The sequence below is a fragment of the Gopherus evgoodei genome, chromosome 7 (assembly GCF_007399415.2).
Source record: "Gopherus evgoodei ecotype Sinaloan lineage chromosome 7, rGopEvg1_v1.p, whole genome shotgun sequence".
In the NCBI taxonomy this organism is placed as follows: domain Eukaryota; kingdom Metazoa; phylum Chordata; order Testudines; family Testudinidae; genus Gopherus; species Gopherus evgoodei.
Window position 1 is genome coordinate 76190595 of NC_044328.1, and position 15997 is coordinate 76206591.

General features: G+C 44.9%; 1 protein-coding gene across 1 annotated transcript in view; it reads left to right on the forward strand.

Annotated features, from left to right (window-relative positions):
- The first annotated feature begins 1471 nt into the window (after positions 1-1471).
- SORBS1 (sorbin and SH3 domain containing 1) overlaps positions 1472-15997 on the forward strand; it is a 279021-nt gene continuing 264495 nt past the window's right edge. The window contains 1 exon segment of the mRNA XM_030568445.1: positions 1472-1641. Within this exon segment, the coding sequence (XP_030424305.1) occupies positions 1564-1641 (78 nt within the window). The 5' untranslated portion in view covers positions 1472-1563.

Below are 15997 nucleotides of genomic sequence, written 5' to 3' on the forward strand. Positions count from 1 at the left end.
GTTTCTGTTTTTCAGCATAAGGATTCTTTCTGGACAGACCACTGAGTAAAGTATCATAATTCTCTCCCCACTCCAACCCATGCTTATACTAGCGATCATGGGGAGGAAAATATTTTGTGCCTGAGCTGCTAAATTTTCTTGTCAGTCTTGCTAAGATACTACAAGTTTTTATCCCCTTTTTACTCATCAGGTGGGAGAGGAAGGAGCTGGTGAGGCAAGGTGACTTTCAGATCTGCTTTTGAGAGTTTAGTGCCTAGTTCTGACTAGATTTGGGGCCTACCACCCTTGTGCTCCATTAAGAATCCCAGACACAATGTGTTCTCTCTTTGGTAGCAGGAGCTAGACACTCTTTTCTCAGGCAGGTTGCCGTATTTTCATCCAGTGACTTCCCTTTCGAGTCCCATTTGAATTAATCTGGGGTATTCCTGATTAAGTGGATAGGGGTGAGGCTAAGAAAATGAAATTACTTTTTTGTGACTTCTAATATAGTTAATTTTTAAAACCTCTGAAGGAGGAGAAGAAAGACATTGACTTGGACCAATTTGCTCAAGAGAAAAGATCATGAAAGATTAGGGTGACCAGATAGCACGTGTGAAAAATCAGAATGGGGGTGGGTGGTAATAGGAGCCTATATAAGAAAAAGACTCCCAGATCAGGACTGTCCCTATAAAATCAGGACATCTGGTCACCCTACAAAAGATCCTGCTATTTTGAGGTAGGTGAACATCCCTGTTGGTTTCAATGGGATTTCTTGCTACATGCAAGCAGCAGATTCGAACCTGAGTGGGTTGATTTAAATGTATATTTTCTGCAGGGGGCTCTTTGGGGCAGGGACTGTCTTTGTTCTGTTTGTCCTGCGCCAAGCACAGCGCAGTCCTGGTCCATGGCTGGGACTCCTTAGCACCACTGCAATACACATAATAAATAATAGCCTGTGAAATGTAGAGTGAATTAGGTAGGGATCTTCTCCCCTCCACTTCAATGCTCTGTTCCCAGGCTCCAGACATTGAATTAATTACCAACCAAGGAGTGAATTTCTCTCATCTCATCTCCTTATTTTTCTGTGGTTTGCATTATCCCTAGATTAGACAGTGATGGGCATATGAAAATGCCTTTGATTACAATGTGCTAACTGGTTTCGGAGTTACAACATCCTTTCAACTCTGTCTGCCTCTTCAAAACCTTAATGTGGGTTTCCACTCTTCCTCCTAACAATTTCACCATGCCTGGGATTAGGAGTGAGGGAAGCCTACAACAAGTGCAGAAAGGGGATACTACATCCGTGGATGTTTCACCCTAGCCTTAGCCAGCTGGCTTGCCCAGCGTGGAGGCTGCCTGGTGGATGAAGAGTAACTGATCGCACTCTTATCAGCCCTCCTTGTTTTTTCCAGTGGAAAGCACAGACCCTTTCCATTTTTGCTGTTGCGTTGGCGAGAAGGAACCATTTGCGAGGTTTCCCAGCTGAGCTCTGCCGGAGTGGATGATTCCACAGCCATTCTAATGAGGGGGGAGGAAACACAGCCCATTGGCCAGCTGCTCGTGTGTCTGTGAAGTCAAGACTTCATGCCACAGAAAAACAGAGCAGCAAATCTGCAGCATGTAGTGTTCTCGGAGCAAGGAAGCTGCCGATTCATTTGCAAGGTAAGATCATCTATGCATTTAACTTTTTCATCAAGCCAGACCTTTTCCAGGTGTAGTAGTAGTAACTCCACCCCTTTACCCCGCATTAAGGAAGCCCGAGGGGTCCATATTATTACTGAGGCCATCGTAGCCAGGAGGTCTAGGTGTTCTGTAAAAGGCCATCATGCTGTAGGATGTTAGTCTCGTCTCTGTATTCTAGACATTGTTGTGTTGCACCACAATTTGTATACAAATCAAATATTTATTACAGAGCCTTTTATCTGCAGGTGAAGGAGATTGCAGAGGTAGAGACCTGGCTTTAGGAAAGACTTTGTAATAATCGCTTTAAACAGAAATGGAATTTTGGTTTTGGTGTGGGCACAAATAGAACATCCCGGTTAACACAAGAGGAAATACACACATACGTGTTTTACGTGTGTTTGGACTGAGTAAACTACATCTGCTGTGAAAAGCTTCATCTCCCAGCCCTGGGAGAGCTAAAAGCAGGATGTATGCATTACAGTTGTTCATTCATCAGTGGCTGCAGATAATGCAATTATCAAGTCAGCAGTGCATGAATGCCGCCGTGCGTGCTGCACACCGAGAACACTGTACTTCGGGGAATCGACACTTGCTGTAGTTTGAATAAAATACAAGGCTGGTAGGAGGAAATGTCTCTATGGGTGGGGAAGGGGCTATTGGTTAATCTAGATCACTCAATTGTTCCCAAGGATTGGTATGATCCGTGCATTTCCGTGGAGAGACCTGTCCATAAAAAATTCAGGAGTGAAAAAAACCAGCAACAGCTTCAGATATCGCTGTTGCCTGACAGATGGGGTAGATGTCTTGGTGCTTGTGAATTTACAGTAGTTTAATTATGTCCCAGCATGGAAAGGGCTGTATTTACAGCCCACTCTTATATTTACATGTCAGATCCTGCATCCCTGGTGTTTCTGCTCCTGTGGTAAGGTGTCTTAGGGACGGTGAGAAATCACCATTGTGTTTTGCCAGGAGCAAGAATATCACTTGTTTATTTGTTAGCCTATTAGGGTAATGGGAAAGCCATTCCTACCCTGCTGTGCAGATCTCATTTCAGCAAAACTGCCTGTTCTCCAGCTTGTACGCATTTGATTTTTAAACAGTGAGTGTACTGTGCTCATGCCAGGCCTAAAGTTGCTATGCCTCCAAACTGCCTGTATCAATTTTAGTTCCTAAAGCAAAAGCTCCACTTAGAGTGGATCTTGGAACTTCATGAATGGGATTTGCCCAAGCAAGGGTGTGCTGTGTACCTATCTAAAGGAAGAGGGGGAATGGTTTACTGACTTTTAGCTGCTGCTCAGTATTTCTGTTCTGCTTGTGTTGGCACTGCTCTCCCTGAACTATAATTTGTACAGTAGTGCATTAAAAATCTATATTATTTGAGATCAGGACCCCTGGTTCTAGGTGCTGTACAGACACATAGTGAAAGACACTCCGTGCCCCACAGAGCTTACAGTCAAAGAGACAGGACAGACAAAGGGTGAGAGGAGAAACAGAGGCCCAGAGGGGTTAAATGGTTTGCCCAAGGTCAAGTAGCACCTCAGTAGCAGAGGTGGGAATAGCTCCTATGTCTCCTGAGTCCCCAGACTAGTGCTCTAACCATGTTGCTTCTCTTATACTAGCACTGATACTTTAGTGATTCTGTTGCACTGGCTCTTCACTCACACTCTTTCTTTGGTTGTTTAGATTTATTGATTATCTTAAAATATGCAGAATATTTTAAAGATAGTCTACTCTATAAAGCCGACCCCAGTACAGTAAATCTATAGAGAAACATGCAAATACATTGTGATGTTTAGACAGTCAAAACCACAATTATTGTGCCACCTTAAGAACACAGTAGACTTATTCCACAACACACACACATTCTATCCAGAAAAAAAGCTGTTTCTAATGTTCTGTATGCATGGAGGGCTAAGCTAGAAATCAGAAAAGTAAGAATTATTGTAGGTTCAAAATGAGTAGTATTTTCAGGTGCCTCTTCCCTCAGTAATAATTGCACAGCTGATGTTGAGAGTACAAAATTACAGGACTATGACAAGGGGAGATAATGTGGTAAGCAGGTTTCTTCTTGCACGTTCTCCACTTGCTATTGAGGGAAAGGGTGCGAGGGCTGGGGTGATGTCAGTGAAACGTTGAAGCATACTGAAAATGCTGAATTACCATGGTGCCAGCTTTAGAGAAGGGAGCATCTGAGGAAAGGTTTAAATTACTGTTCTTCACTTAAATTACATTTCTTATTTTGAAAAGAGTAGTATATGTGAGAATATTTGGGGGGAGAGTCATCATTCAGAGACGGGGTTTGGCAACAGTTGTTGGTCCTTGAATTTACTTATCCTACTTAATGTCATGATAGCTGCTTTGCTTATTCATTTATGAAATGGATCGGAAATTATTTGCCTTGCTGATATCTTGCAGCAGTGAGCTCCACTGGTTATTTATCTATCGCCTAAACTCCCTAAAGTGTTGCGTTGGATCTGCTTTAAATGTTTGGCTCTTAGTTTCATTGAGTGCCTCTTTGTTTTTGCATTATAGGACAGGGTAAATGGGAATTCCAAATTAGCCTTATTGATTTTTTTTTTTTTTTTTTTAAAGCTAAGGGCTCTATGCCCTTTCTGGCTGCTCCACATTGATAGAATCTATTCTCTCGCTGCACTTTTCTTTACACTAAGCCAGAGGAATGTCCACAAGTCCAGTGATCTGATCCTGAAAACTTCGTTCACGTGCATAAGCCCATTGACCTTAGTGGCACTATGCACATAAAGACACATTGCAGGATTGGCCCTATGCTACCTATATATTGTTTATGCCTCAAGGGTTAAGGCTTGGTCAGCACATGCATTACACAATGTGATTTGTATGACAGTAGAAGCCCCAGCTGAGACCAAGGCCCCATGGTGCTGTATGGACATATAGCACGAGGCAGGTCTGGCCCAAAGAGCTTACAATCGAGGCAGACAAAGTAAAGGACGGAAGGAGAGAGAGAGATAGAACTTTTTCCAAGGCCAGTGACAGAGCCGGGAGCAGAACTCCCAGGCCAGTGGCCTGGTCACCAGGTCACGCTGCCTCCAAGTGACATAGCTTTCTGCTTTCCCCAGAAAGACATTCTGGAGGGCACCTCCAGGCCTGAAGTACCCCTCCCCCAGGCAAGATGAAGACGTTTAGCTGTGGGAGTTGGCTCCAGGCACCAGCCACGAGGGAGAGCAATGATAAACGTGTTCCATCTGTCCATGAGGTAGCTGTGATGCTTCTACAGCTCTTGTGGCTGGGGGCAACTGAGACAGAACTACAGACAAGCATTGATGGAAGCCCCATGTGTTGCTCCTAAATTTACAGCTAGCCCTGCCTAGTTTATTTGTAATCTGGCCATTAAATCTTCTTTGTGGGTTGATAGCTAATATAAAAATGTGTATGTGGTTGTCTTGCTTTCCTGGAATTGTAAACCAGCTTTGCTTTGTGAGGTTCAGTCGTGCACCATCTCTACCACAAAGGGGTCCTAGGCACTAACAATACATAGGACCTACATGTTTTTTGGAAACTGTTTGGTCTGTAAAAGTGGATAAAAACTATGAGAAAAGACGCTCTCTTGTGAGATTTCTTGCTTCGGGCCCCAGCCAGAATCATAGAATCATAGGACTGGAAGTGACCTCAAGAGGTCATCTAGTCCAGTGGTTTTCAAACTGTGGGCTGCGACCCAGTACTAGGTCACGGAATGTAAGGCACTGGGTCATGGTGGCTCTTGGTCAGCACTGCTGACCGGGCCATTAAAAGTCCCATCGGCGGTGCTGCCTGGCTGAGGCAGGCTAGTCCCTACCTGTCCTGATACCACACTGTGCCCTGGAAGTGGCCAGCAGCAGGTCTAGCTCCTCGGCGGGGAGGGGCATGGGACTCCACGCTCTGCTACCACCCCGAGCACCAGCTCCGCACTCTCATTGGCCAGGGGATGGTGCCTGCAGGTGACAGCCATGCGGAGCTGCTTGTGCACTGGGTGGGGAGGGCTCTGAGTTACTACAGCGAATTCTTTCCCAGGTATCTTCCTGCTGGGTCTTGCTCACATGCTCAGGGTCTAACTGATCGCCATATTTGGGTTAGGAATGAATTTTTCCCCAGGTCAGATTGGCAGAGACCTTGAAGGTTTATTGCTTTCTTCTGCAGCATGAGGCATGGGTCACTTGTAGGTTTAAACTAGTGGAAATGATGGATTCTCTGTATCTTGAAGTCTTTAACCTATGATTTAAGGACTCCAGTAACTCATCCAGAGGTTAAGGGTCTATTTCGGGAGTTGGTGCGACTCTGTGGCCTGCAACATGCAGGAGGTCAGACTGGATGATCACGTTGGTCTTGTCTGACCTTAAAGTCTGTGAGTCTATGACAACTCTGTGAGTCTAAATATGCCATGTTCACTGTGGATCATGGAGCATCCTTGAAGCTGTCTCAGTCGAGGTGCATATGCGGACTTTTCTCTGTCATTAATAGTATTTAAACAAGGTGATGTACTAAATTGCAAACAAGGTGATCTGTTTAACCCATAAGGATAACTATTTGCTCCCACTCCCTTCTGTAGTGTGCTCTGACTGGGTCTGTGCAAACACTGGGAAAATATTTGCAAGTTTTTGTTCAAATAAGACATGTCTTTGCTATTATTATTTAACTCCCTTCCATTGGCTCAGTTTTTGGAACTGTTTATAGGACAGTTTTTGCTCTCTGGAATGTTCATGTTGGTGAATACTTGTGTGAAATGGACTTGCTTCAGAAGTACTTGACATCCATTAGAACATAAGAATGGCCATACTGCGTCAGATCATAGGTCCATCTAGCCCAGTATCCTATCTTCCAATAGTGGCCAATGCCAGGTGCCCCCGAGGGAATGAACAGAACAGGTAGTCATCAAGTGATCCATCCCCTGTCACCCATTCCCAGCTTCTGGCAAACAGAATCTAGGGACACCATCCCTGCCCATCCTGGCTAATAGCCATTGATGGACCTATCATCCATGAAATTATCTAATTCTTTTCTGAAACATGTTATAGTCTTAGCTTTCACAACATCCTCTGGCAAAGAGTTCCACAAGTTGACTGTGCATTGTATGAAGAAATACTTCTTTTTGTTTGTTTTAAACCTGGTGCTTATTAATATCATTTGGTAACCCCCTAGTTCTTGTGTTTTGAGAAGGAGTGTTTACTTTCTCCAAACCAGTCATGATTTTATAGACCTCTATCATATCCCCCCTTAGTTGTCTCTTTTCCAAGCTGAAAAGTCCTAGTCTTATTGATCTCTCATATGTAAGCCATTCCTTATGCCTCATAATTTTTGTTGCCCTTTTCTATACCTTTTCCCATTCCAATATACTCTATCTTTTTTGAGATGGGGCGACCACATCTGCATGTAGTATTCCAGATGTGAGTATACCATAGATTTATACACAGGAAATTATATTTTCTGTCTTATTATTTATTCCTTTCCTAATGATTCCCATCATTCTGTTCACTTTTTTGACTGCTGTTGCACATTGAGTGGGTGTTTTCAGAGACCCAGTCACAATGACTCCAAGATCTCTTTCTTGAGTGGTAACAGCTAATATAGATCCCATCATTCTATATATATATTTGGGATTATGTTTTTCAATGTGCATTTCTTTGCATTTATCAGCATTGAATTTCATCTGCTGTTTTGTTGCCTTTTGTGACTTTGTAACTCTTCACAGTCTGCTTTGGACTTAACTATCTTGAGTAGTTTGTGTCATCTGCAAATTTTGCAATGTCAGTGTTACCCCCTTTTCCATCTTGAAGGCTGTCATCTTGTGTTTGGGAATCAGCCAGTCAGGGCGCAGAAACCATAGCATGTGACTCAACTGACCAGTCACACAGTTCAAATAGCAAATAATGGGAGAAATTTAACAGTTTGCCAGTGGCTAAAGAGTTGAACTATGTTTAAATAAACCCCTGGATGAAGAATTTAAGATAATAGCAGCTCAGAAAAGCATCCTGCTTCTAACGCCATCTCCAGAAGGCAGGCAAAATGTGTGTGTGTGGGGGGTGGGTCCCCTAATTGCTGATCTTTGGGGTCAGCTTCAGACTTCAGCCTTGAATATGTGCAATCCAGTATTTGTCAGTGCTGCTTCCTGCTCCAGGAGTTGTGCCCGCTTTTCTGTTTCAAGCCAGTTTGTTCTTTTATCCTCTACCCACAGATTTCCCAGGGGACCTCTTCAATTAGGAGGCTGGATACTGGACCATAGTTATCTGTCTATCCCTTCATTGCTGAGTCCAGGCCAGGATTTAGGAAGACCTTGTATGGTGATGGTAAGCAGTACAGACAGGGTGAGTCATTTTAGGAGAAAGAGATCCAGGAAGAGCCATGGGGTCTGTCTGTGTCCAGCAGCCTTAGCAAAGAATCATCTTTCTGTTCATTAAAACTGAGGCCTGTCTCTCCTCTACTCTGAGAGAGATCATAAATGACGTTCGTGAACATAGCAATGTGGGCAGTGTGTAATATCAGTTACCAGTGAAGTCTTATAACATGTTCTCATGTAATGTGCGTTTCAAGAAAAAACATTCAGAAACATATTAGGTTCAGTATATCACACAAAGGGAAGAATGCAACATATACTCAAACCCCAAAGAAAGATCTTCAGGGAAATGGTTTTGCACGACAACGTCTGCTGAGGCAGTGTAGCACCCTGAGCCCTGGAAGCATCCCCATGATAACACATTTTAATAGGCGATTACATAGTTTTGTTTCTTCTTTGACAAGGCCGGTGCAGTGCCATCAGTACAGAGAGCTTACACACTCCTGGGCTGGTTAATTATTAAAAGAACCTGCTAAATATTTTATACCTTTTTTAGGAGTGGTTTAGCTCACATCTATTGATATTTCCCCCTTCTTTCTTTCTTTTTGAAGTCACCAAGAACAGAGGGAATATAACCCTCATTAAATTAGGAACCAATTTACACTCATCTAAGATTTGAAAAGAGAACACACATCTAAAGCACATGCTTTGCACTGTATCCTGGCTTAGAATCCCTTGTCCTGACTTTCCCTATTGTCTCGCTCAAGTTCTGCTTTTTGGGGGTAATTGTCACCTTTGAAAAGAGTTGTGGATTTTTTAATATTTAGATTCTGGTAGCATCTAGAGGCCAGCCAAGCTGAGGCCACATTGTACGAGGTGCTGTACAAGCAGGTATAGTAAATAACAGTCTCTGCTCCAAGGAGATTATCATAAGAGACAAGACCTAACAAATGGATAAGACAATCATGGGATGGGAGAGGTGTGCTAATAAAAATAATAAAGATGCAGGCAATCCTTAGCCAGTCAGGAGTAGGAATCACAATTTGCTACCTGTCTGGCCATTTTCAGTTCTGCCATATCAGTGAGACATAAGTTTTATTACAACTGATAGAAATTCCCCAGACACGGGAGAAATTTGGATCTGAATTTAGTGGCTTGAATCTCTCTCTCTCTAAAATACCTGTAAATCTTTGCCTGCTGAAGTTGGGCTATTTCAAAAGCTTTGTACAATGGCTCCTGAAGAGTTCATTGCCTTCCCTTTAAAACATGTGCTTAATTACACACTATCAGGTTTTGGCCCTTCCATAACAAAGATAGTAAATTATAAATCTTAGTCCCTGTTCTCTTTTATAACAGGTTCTCTTATTATTACCTGAACTAAAATTGCAGGTAGGGGTACCAAGATTGTGCCCCAGGTGCTTGGCACTGTACAAACACACAGTAAGAGACATTAGTTGTCCCCAGAGTGCTTTCTTTGCAGTAATACACAGCTTGTGTAATGATGGGCTACATTGTCCATGGGAAAATATTGACAAGTATTAAAGAAGCTACTAATGTCAGATGGATGGCTACCTTTTATCAGACCAATGGGTAGTACCCACTATATGTACAGTCCTGCAGGCCTTGTAATAATTTCTCTTTATTAACAGTAGGTTTTTATTAATGTATTTCTTAAAGTATATTTGATTTAATGCATCAGTTTGTTGGACAACTGTGTAGGCTTTCATAACAATTATGCATATAGAGATAAATAAAGCAAAAAACGCCTGCTAAGACTGTCCTAATTCTTGGGACAGAATGGATGTGTACGTGGGAGAGAACTGCTAAGCAGTCTTTGTGATAATGACACTGGATGGGGATCATTCCATTTAAATTCTTTTAATTGTGTTTTATTTCTAATTAGTAGAGAAATACAATGTGGATGTCATGCAGCTACAACAGCGATCTTCAGTGAATTGATTAGTCTATGCCTTCTTGCTAGCTTGCAAACAATAGGAACTCTAAGAGAAATCTTGCATCAGGCCCAAAACTTAGCACAGGTCCTATTTCAGCAGCCCTTTAGAAATGGGGGAATCCTGTTGTTCAGCTATGGGTGTGAGTCAGGTAGGTATTACATTCAAATACTCCATATAAAATGGTTCTGCTCAGTGCATGAGAATGGGGAGAATATTTTTTTCTGATTGTAGTTGCAGTCTGTACAATCCCTGCTGATAAATCTTCCTTCTCCTGGGTTTGCATACTCTGTACATCTGTTCCTCCTTGGTTGGGGGTTTTCATTTAAAAGATCCCAGGCCTCTTATTTCGCTGTTTGTTGCCATCGGGTTGGGCTTTCTCACTTCTAGTAGGAATGAAGAGACACCTCTTGACCCAGTAGATCTACTTCTATGCTGAGGTATATGGACCTTTAGTTGTCAGGAGTCTGGATAGGCTACTTCACAGGACAGAGCTGAGAGCTGCACTCAGGGCTGACTTTAGGCCGATTCGCCTGATTCCTGGGAATCGGGCCCCTCGCCTTAGGCACCATTTTAATTTTTTTTTTTTTAACTTACCCCATGTCCCCGGCTGCGGTCTGCTCCGGGGTCTTCCGTGGTCCCACTCCCTTGACCAAAGCGCAGGCGGGAGCGTTGCAAGCCCCGCATCCCCGCTCTCCCAGCTGGAGCTCTGGCCGGAGCGCTGCAAGCCCCGCTGCCCCGCTCTCCCAGCTGGAGCTCTGGCTGGAGCAAGGGGCTCCGGGGGTTATTTAAAGGGCCGGGGCTCCAGCTGCCCCTGCCACCCCGGTCCTTTAAATAGCCGCCGGAGCCCCGCTACCCCCATGCATTCCCTAGGGCTCCCACGGCTATTTAAAAGGTCCGGGGCGAGGTAGAAGCTGGGGAGCCCCGGGCCCTTTAAATAGCCCTCAAAGCCCTGGGATAGCAGGGGGTTTGGGGGCTACTTAAAGGGCTGGGGCTCCAGCTGCCTCTGCTGCACCCCTGCCCTGCCCACACCAGCTGCGCTCCCCCTGCCTACAGCCAGCTCTGCACCCCATGCCCACAGCCAGCCCCTGCCAAACCCCTTGCTCAGTCAACCACTGCCACACACCACTGCGGCCCTGCCCAGAACTAGCCAGCCCTACACACACTGCTGCCCGCACCAGCCCTGCACACCCTGTCCTGTCTCAAGCCAACCCCTGCTGCACCCCCCTGCGGCCCTGCCTGAAGCCAGCTCGCCCCACACACCCCCTGTCTCCAACCAGCCCTGCACCCCTTGCCCTGCCTGCAGCCAGACCTACCTCCAGTCAGCCCCTGCCCTGCCTCCAACCAGCCCCATGTCCACTGCTGCCCTGCAGTTCCCAGGGCAGTAACCCTGCACACCTGCTTCAATGAGGGGGGCAGGGAGCAGCTGGGACCCCCATATGTGCACACCCCCAGGGAGTGGCGGGGACCCACACATGTGAAACGGCGGTCATTAATAACCAATCAACAGCATATGTGATGCAATGTACATAATATATAATTTTTTTATTTAGTTAGTTATGGAAAGTAAATAATACATGAAAGAAATGAAAGGCTTTTTTTCCCCACTTTTTTTTTTTAAGTCATCCCTGCCAGGGCCCCGTCGAAAATGTTCGAATTGCGCCCTGCACTTCCTAAAGCCGGCACTGGCTGCACTTTGCTATCTCGTGGAGAATTTACTTTTGTTCTTTGTTGGTGTGTGGTTTTTCCTTTATCTAGAAGAAAAGCAATTCAGGCTGCAAGTCTGTTTGTGCTCATTGAAAAACGTAACATCAGGCACCCACTGATTAGATTGACCCATACAAATGTACTGCTGCTGGCACTGTGGAGCCAGCAAAGCTGGGACATAGTATGAGCCAGATGACTCTGTGCCTTATGCTTCATCAGTCTATAACTATCAGCTGCAGACTCTTGGAGTCCCATGTAAGAGCAAAAGGCCTGATCCAAAGCCACTGAAGTCCCCAGAAAGACTCCTGTTAACATGTGGGCTTTGGATCAGGACCAGGAAGATACCAGGCTGAGCTGGCCTGGCTGGTCGTTAAATAAATCAGCAGAGAGTCCTGTGGCACCTTATAGACTAACAGACGTTTTGGAGCATGAGCTTTCGTGGGTGAATACCCACTTCGTCAGATGCATGCAATACCCACATGCATCTGACGAAGTGGGTATTCACCCACGAAAGCTCATGCTCCAAAACGTCTGTTAGTCTATAAGGTGCCATAGGACTCTTAGTCTGGATCTGTAAAAGCAGCAAACACGGCTACCCCTCTGATATTAAATAAATAATCTGGCTTTTAAGGGAGTGGAGTTGGTCCGAGAGTGAGAAAGAGAGCGGGAATATGGAACCCACACAATGGCCTTGTTTAGTCCTTTACTGAACTGTAGCAGCACATCAGTTTCAAATGACGCAAAAGGGCCCGAGTGCCACCCCAACAAAAGTGCCAGCAGTATCTCATAGCGTGTGCCAAAAACTCATAGCAAATGCTAAGCCATTTGCCCTATTGACACCTAGAAGAGTTTCCCTCCTAGTAAAGTGGCCCCCAGCTGTGCAGAGAAGATGGGTGCGGCATGTATCATAGACCTCTCAGTACAGGCACTCTGTTGAACACACCAGCCCCCGGCTGAGGGCGAGTTGCTGAATGACCATTGTTTCCTACTAGCCTAAAATTTTTATACTTCTTCCTTAATCCTGCTGTGTAGACAGGCCTCTCTAGGGGGCAGGTCCACAAACCTCCCAGCCCAGAGAGACAGACGTGTGCTAGCTCCACTTGAGGTAGCATGAGAAAAATAGCACTATGGTGGTTGTGGCACACTCTTTGGCTTGGGCTAGCCACCTGAGCTTGGACCCACGGGGTTGGGTGGGCTTGGACTGTGGTGGCTTCCTTCTAGTCTCCTATGTGCATCTAAGTGGCAAGAACCCATCATCTTCTGAAATACTGAATATGCCCATATGGCACTTCACACCAGCTAGTGATTTGAATATGGAGTAGTGTGTCAGGGGAAACTTGCTCATTAAGGCCTGGTCTACATTACAGAGTTAGATTGACATAAGGCAGCTTATGTCGACCTAACTGTATAAGCGTCTACACAGCAGTGTTCCTCCCATTGGTTTAACTTGCTCACTATGCCGACCTAATAACTCTGGCTCCACGAGAGGTATAGTGCTTAGGTTGATCTAGTTAGGGCAATACAGTGTCTGTATAGAAACAGCATTGCTTACATTGCCTGTTGCTGCCTTTGACAGCTGGAATCCCAGAGTAGATAGCTGGAGCCCCATGGCCTCAGGGCTACAGTGCCACACAATTACCCACTTAAGTTGGTGCAAGCACTCCTGGTGAGGATGCACACTGCCGACAGAAGGAACATAGTGTGGACATGACGCGCTGATTTAATTACTGCGGTGGCTGTAGGTTGACCTAACTTAAGTCAATTAAATTTTGTAGTGTAAACATGCCCTTATTTATGTCTAACACCTGCTGGGCACCCTCTTGGTTATTCCAGCCTCCACTTGTTGCCTCATGCAGGAGTGCTGGAAGCTCTCTGGAAGTGGGTGGGGGAGCACCGGTGCCGGAATTGTGCCTCACTCCCATTCTGCCCCTCCCCCGAGGCCCTGCCCTCATGCCACCTCTTTCCCACAAGGCCCTGCACACTCTCTATCCTCTCTGCCTCCTCTCCCTTGTCGCTTGCCCTTAAGGCCCCCTGGCCCCACTTGTTCCAGTGCCCCGGCCTCATGTCTGTATTCTAGTTTGCAAGTGTTTTGGGGGAAGGTCTCTGTAGATCACCTACTCTTCCTCTCAGTGTGGTATTCATAAGACAGGACATTCCCATTCCTAGTTCTGTTTCTGACTTAGTGCATGATCTTGAGCAAATCACACAACCTTCTTTGCCCCTTAATTTCCCTGTCTGCAAAGTTGAGGGGGATGCTTGCCTAACTGCCATGGAGGTTATGAGGTCTAATTTTGTACGGTGAGATCCTTAAATGAATAGTGCAAAAGACGATCATTCTCACTGTTACGCGGGGAAAATGATCTGCTCAGTTGATATGTATGTCTCTTATATTCCAGTTTGCCTAAAAACACTTTGGGATCCCAATGGATGGAAAATGCCATGAATATATGAGATATCACTGTTGCTTGACTGGAAGATTATGGCAGTTAAGATCAATCTGTCACTGAAATGCTGATGCTTATAAATCCATGGCACGCCCACATCTTGAATACTGTGTACAGATGTGGTCTCATCTCAAAAAAGATATACTGGCATTAGAAAAGGTTCAGAGAAGGGCAACCATACAGTGTTGAGAAAATCACTTTTGTGTTCATTGAGCAGTTGGGGACCATCTTTTTCCATGAAAGGCTGCAATCCCATGTTGAGGTTTGTGGTTCACTGTGAACTATATAGGATGCAGGCCGTGTGTTGTAATGCTAGTCATTACCATCCTGAATTGCTGTGGTTGGTTGGGTGTTCCAATCCTAAATCCAAGTCCAGATGCAGTTGCACGTTTTAATTTGGAGTGTAATAAAAGCGCACCCATCACTGCTCTGGGTACCCTTGTCATTTAAAAAGAACATGCACTAAAATAAACGGACCTGTCAATTCCTGCCGATCAACTCAAATTGCAGCGCTCCCCATAGTCCCCTCACACCAGGCCCTCACATAATAGCTGCCATCTCCCCTTAGTTTTTCTCCATTTCCTTCCATGCTCCTTTAACTGTGGCAACAGGAGAATATTTGCAGTGATGGGGATACATAGTGGTTCTGAGCTCAGGTCTACCCCCAGCCCTATCATTTCTCTCTGCTGCCCAGGCTGCCCCCTTGTACTCACACCTTAGGGGGGAAATTAGATGCCTGAGCTTGTTCCATAGTAACTGCATACTTGGACTCGTAGCATCTTGGAGTTCAGTCATGGCTCAGGACCCTATGGCACTGAGTGTTGTACAGACTCAGAACAGAGATGGTCCCTGCCCCAACAAGCTAACGATCGAAGTATAAAACAAGAGACAATAGGCGGGAACAGCCAGAAAGAGAGCACAAGGAAACCGAAAATATTGTTCAGTTTGATGGGCAGTGCTTTCAGCCAGGGCTTTGGAGCTGTGCTCCAGTTCCAGGCAAAAACCTGCAGCTCCACTGGTCCGGAGCGGCTCCGTGCTCCAGCTCCAGGCTCCGCTCCAAAGCCCTGATTTCAGCACACTAATTTCCTTCCATCTGACTCCCAGATAGTAACTGTCACTGCCTCTTTCCTTCCTGCATACCAGGAAGCAGGTCGAGGTTTGAACATTACATTTCTATTGATTAAAACCTGTCATTTATTATGCAAATCTCATGATAATCATTTTCTGTAACTTAATTTTGATTCCAAAACTTAATTTTGAGTCTAAGAATAGCATTTATGAGCTAAATGCAGAGCATTCACTTCACAGTAGGAGTTCCAATCTGTCACCATCATAAACATTCGGAATGTGTATTCCTTCTCTCCCCCTCCAAATGAATTGAACAAAATGGGCAATTGGTTTATTATTCTTTGGAGAGGGGGCTTTGAAAAAAAGACAGAAAATAGGGCTGTGCTCTTCTTGTGTGCATGTATTTTTACTACTGTATAAGAAAGGCTTGAATGTTTTCCCCACCCCAAGCTTTTTCCTGACTTTTGTTTTTCCACTTTAGAAATGTGTGTCTTGTCTACTCAGTTTTTTTTTTTTCCCCCTCCTGTGGATGATTGTGGATCTGGTAGAATTCTCTCAGGGCTACAATGCAAATGAAAGCTGATTAATTAACAGAGGAAGTGATGAAGTTTTTTACTCAGATTGTTTAAAGGACTTTAAAAAACTAAAACCAAAATGAAACCAAACAATACCCCCCCCCAGTACAAATAACCAACCTCCTGCAAAAACCCAAATATCCTCCCTCACTGATAAAACCAAGCAGCTCTTTAACTCAAACACCTGAATCAGCAGTTGGGTGAAAAGCTGTTGTTTGTTTAAAATTCAACAACCCACTCCCTTTACAAAGAGCTGACCAACCATGTTCTACCGCTGAGACCTCCAAGTGAAGGGAGCCCAGAGTG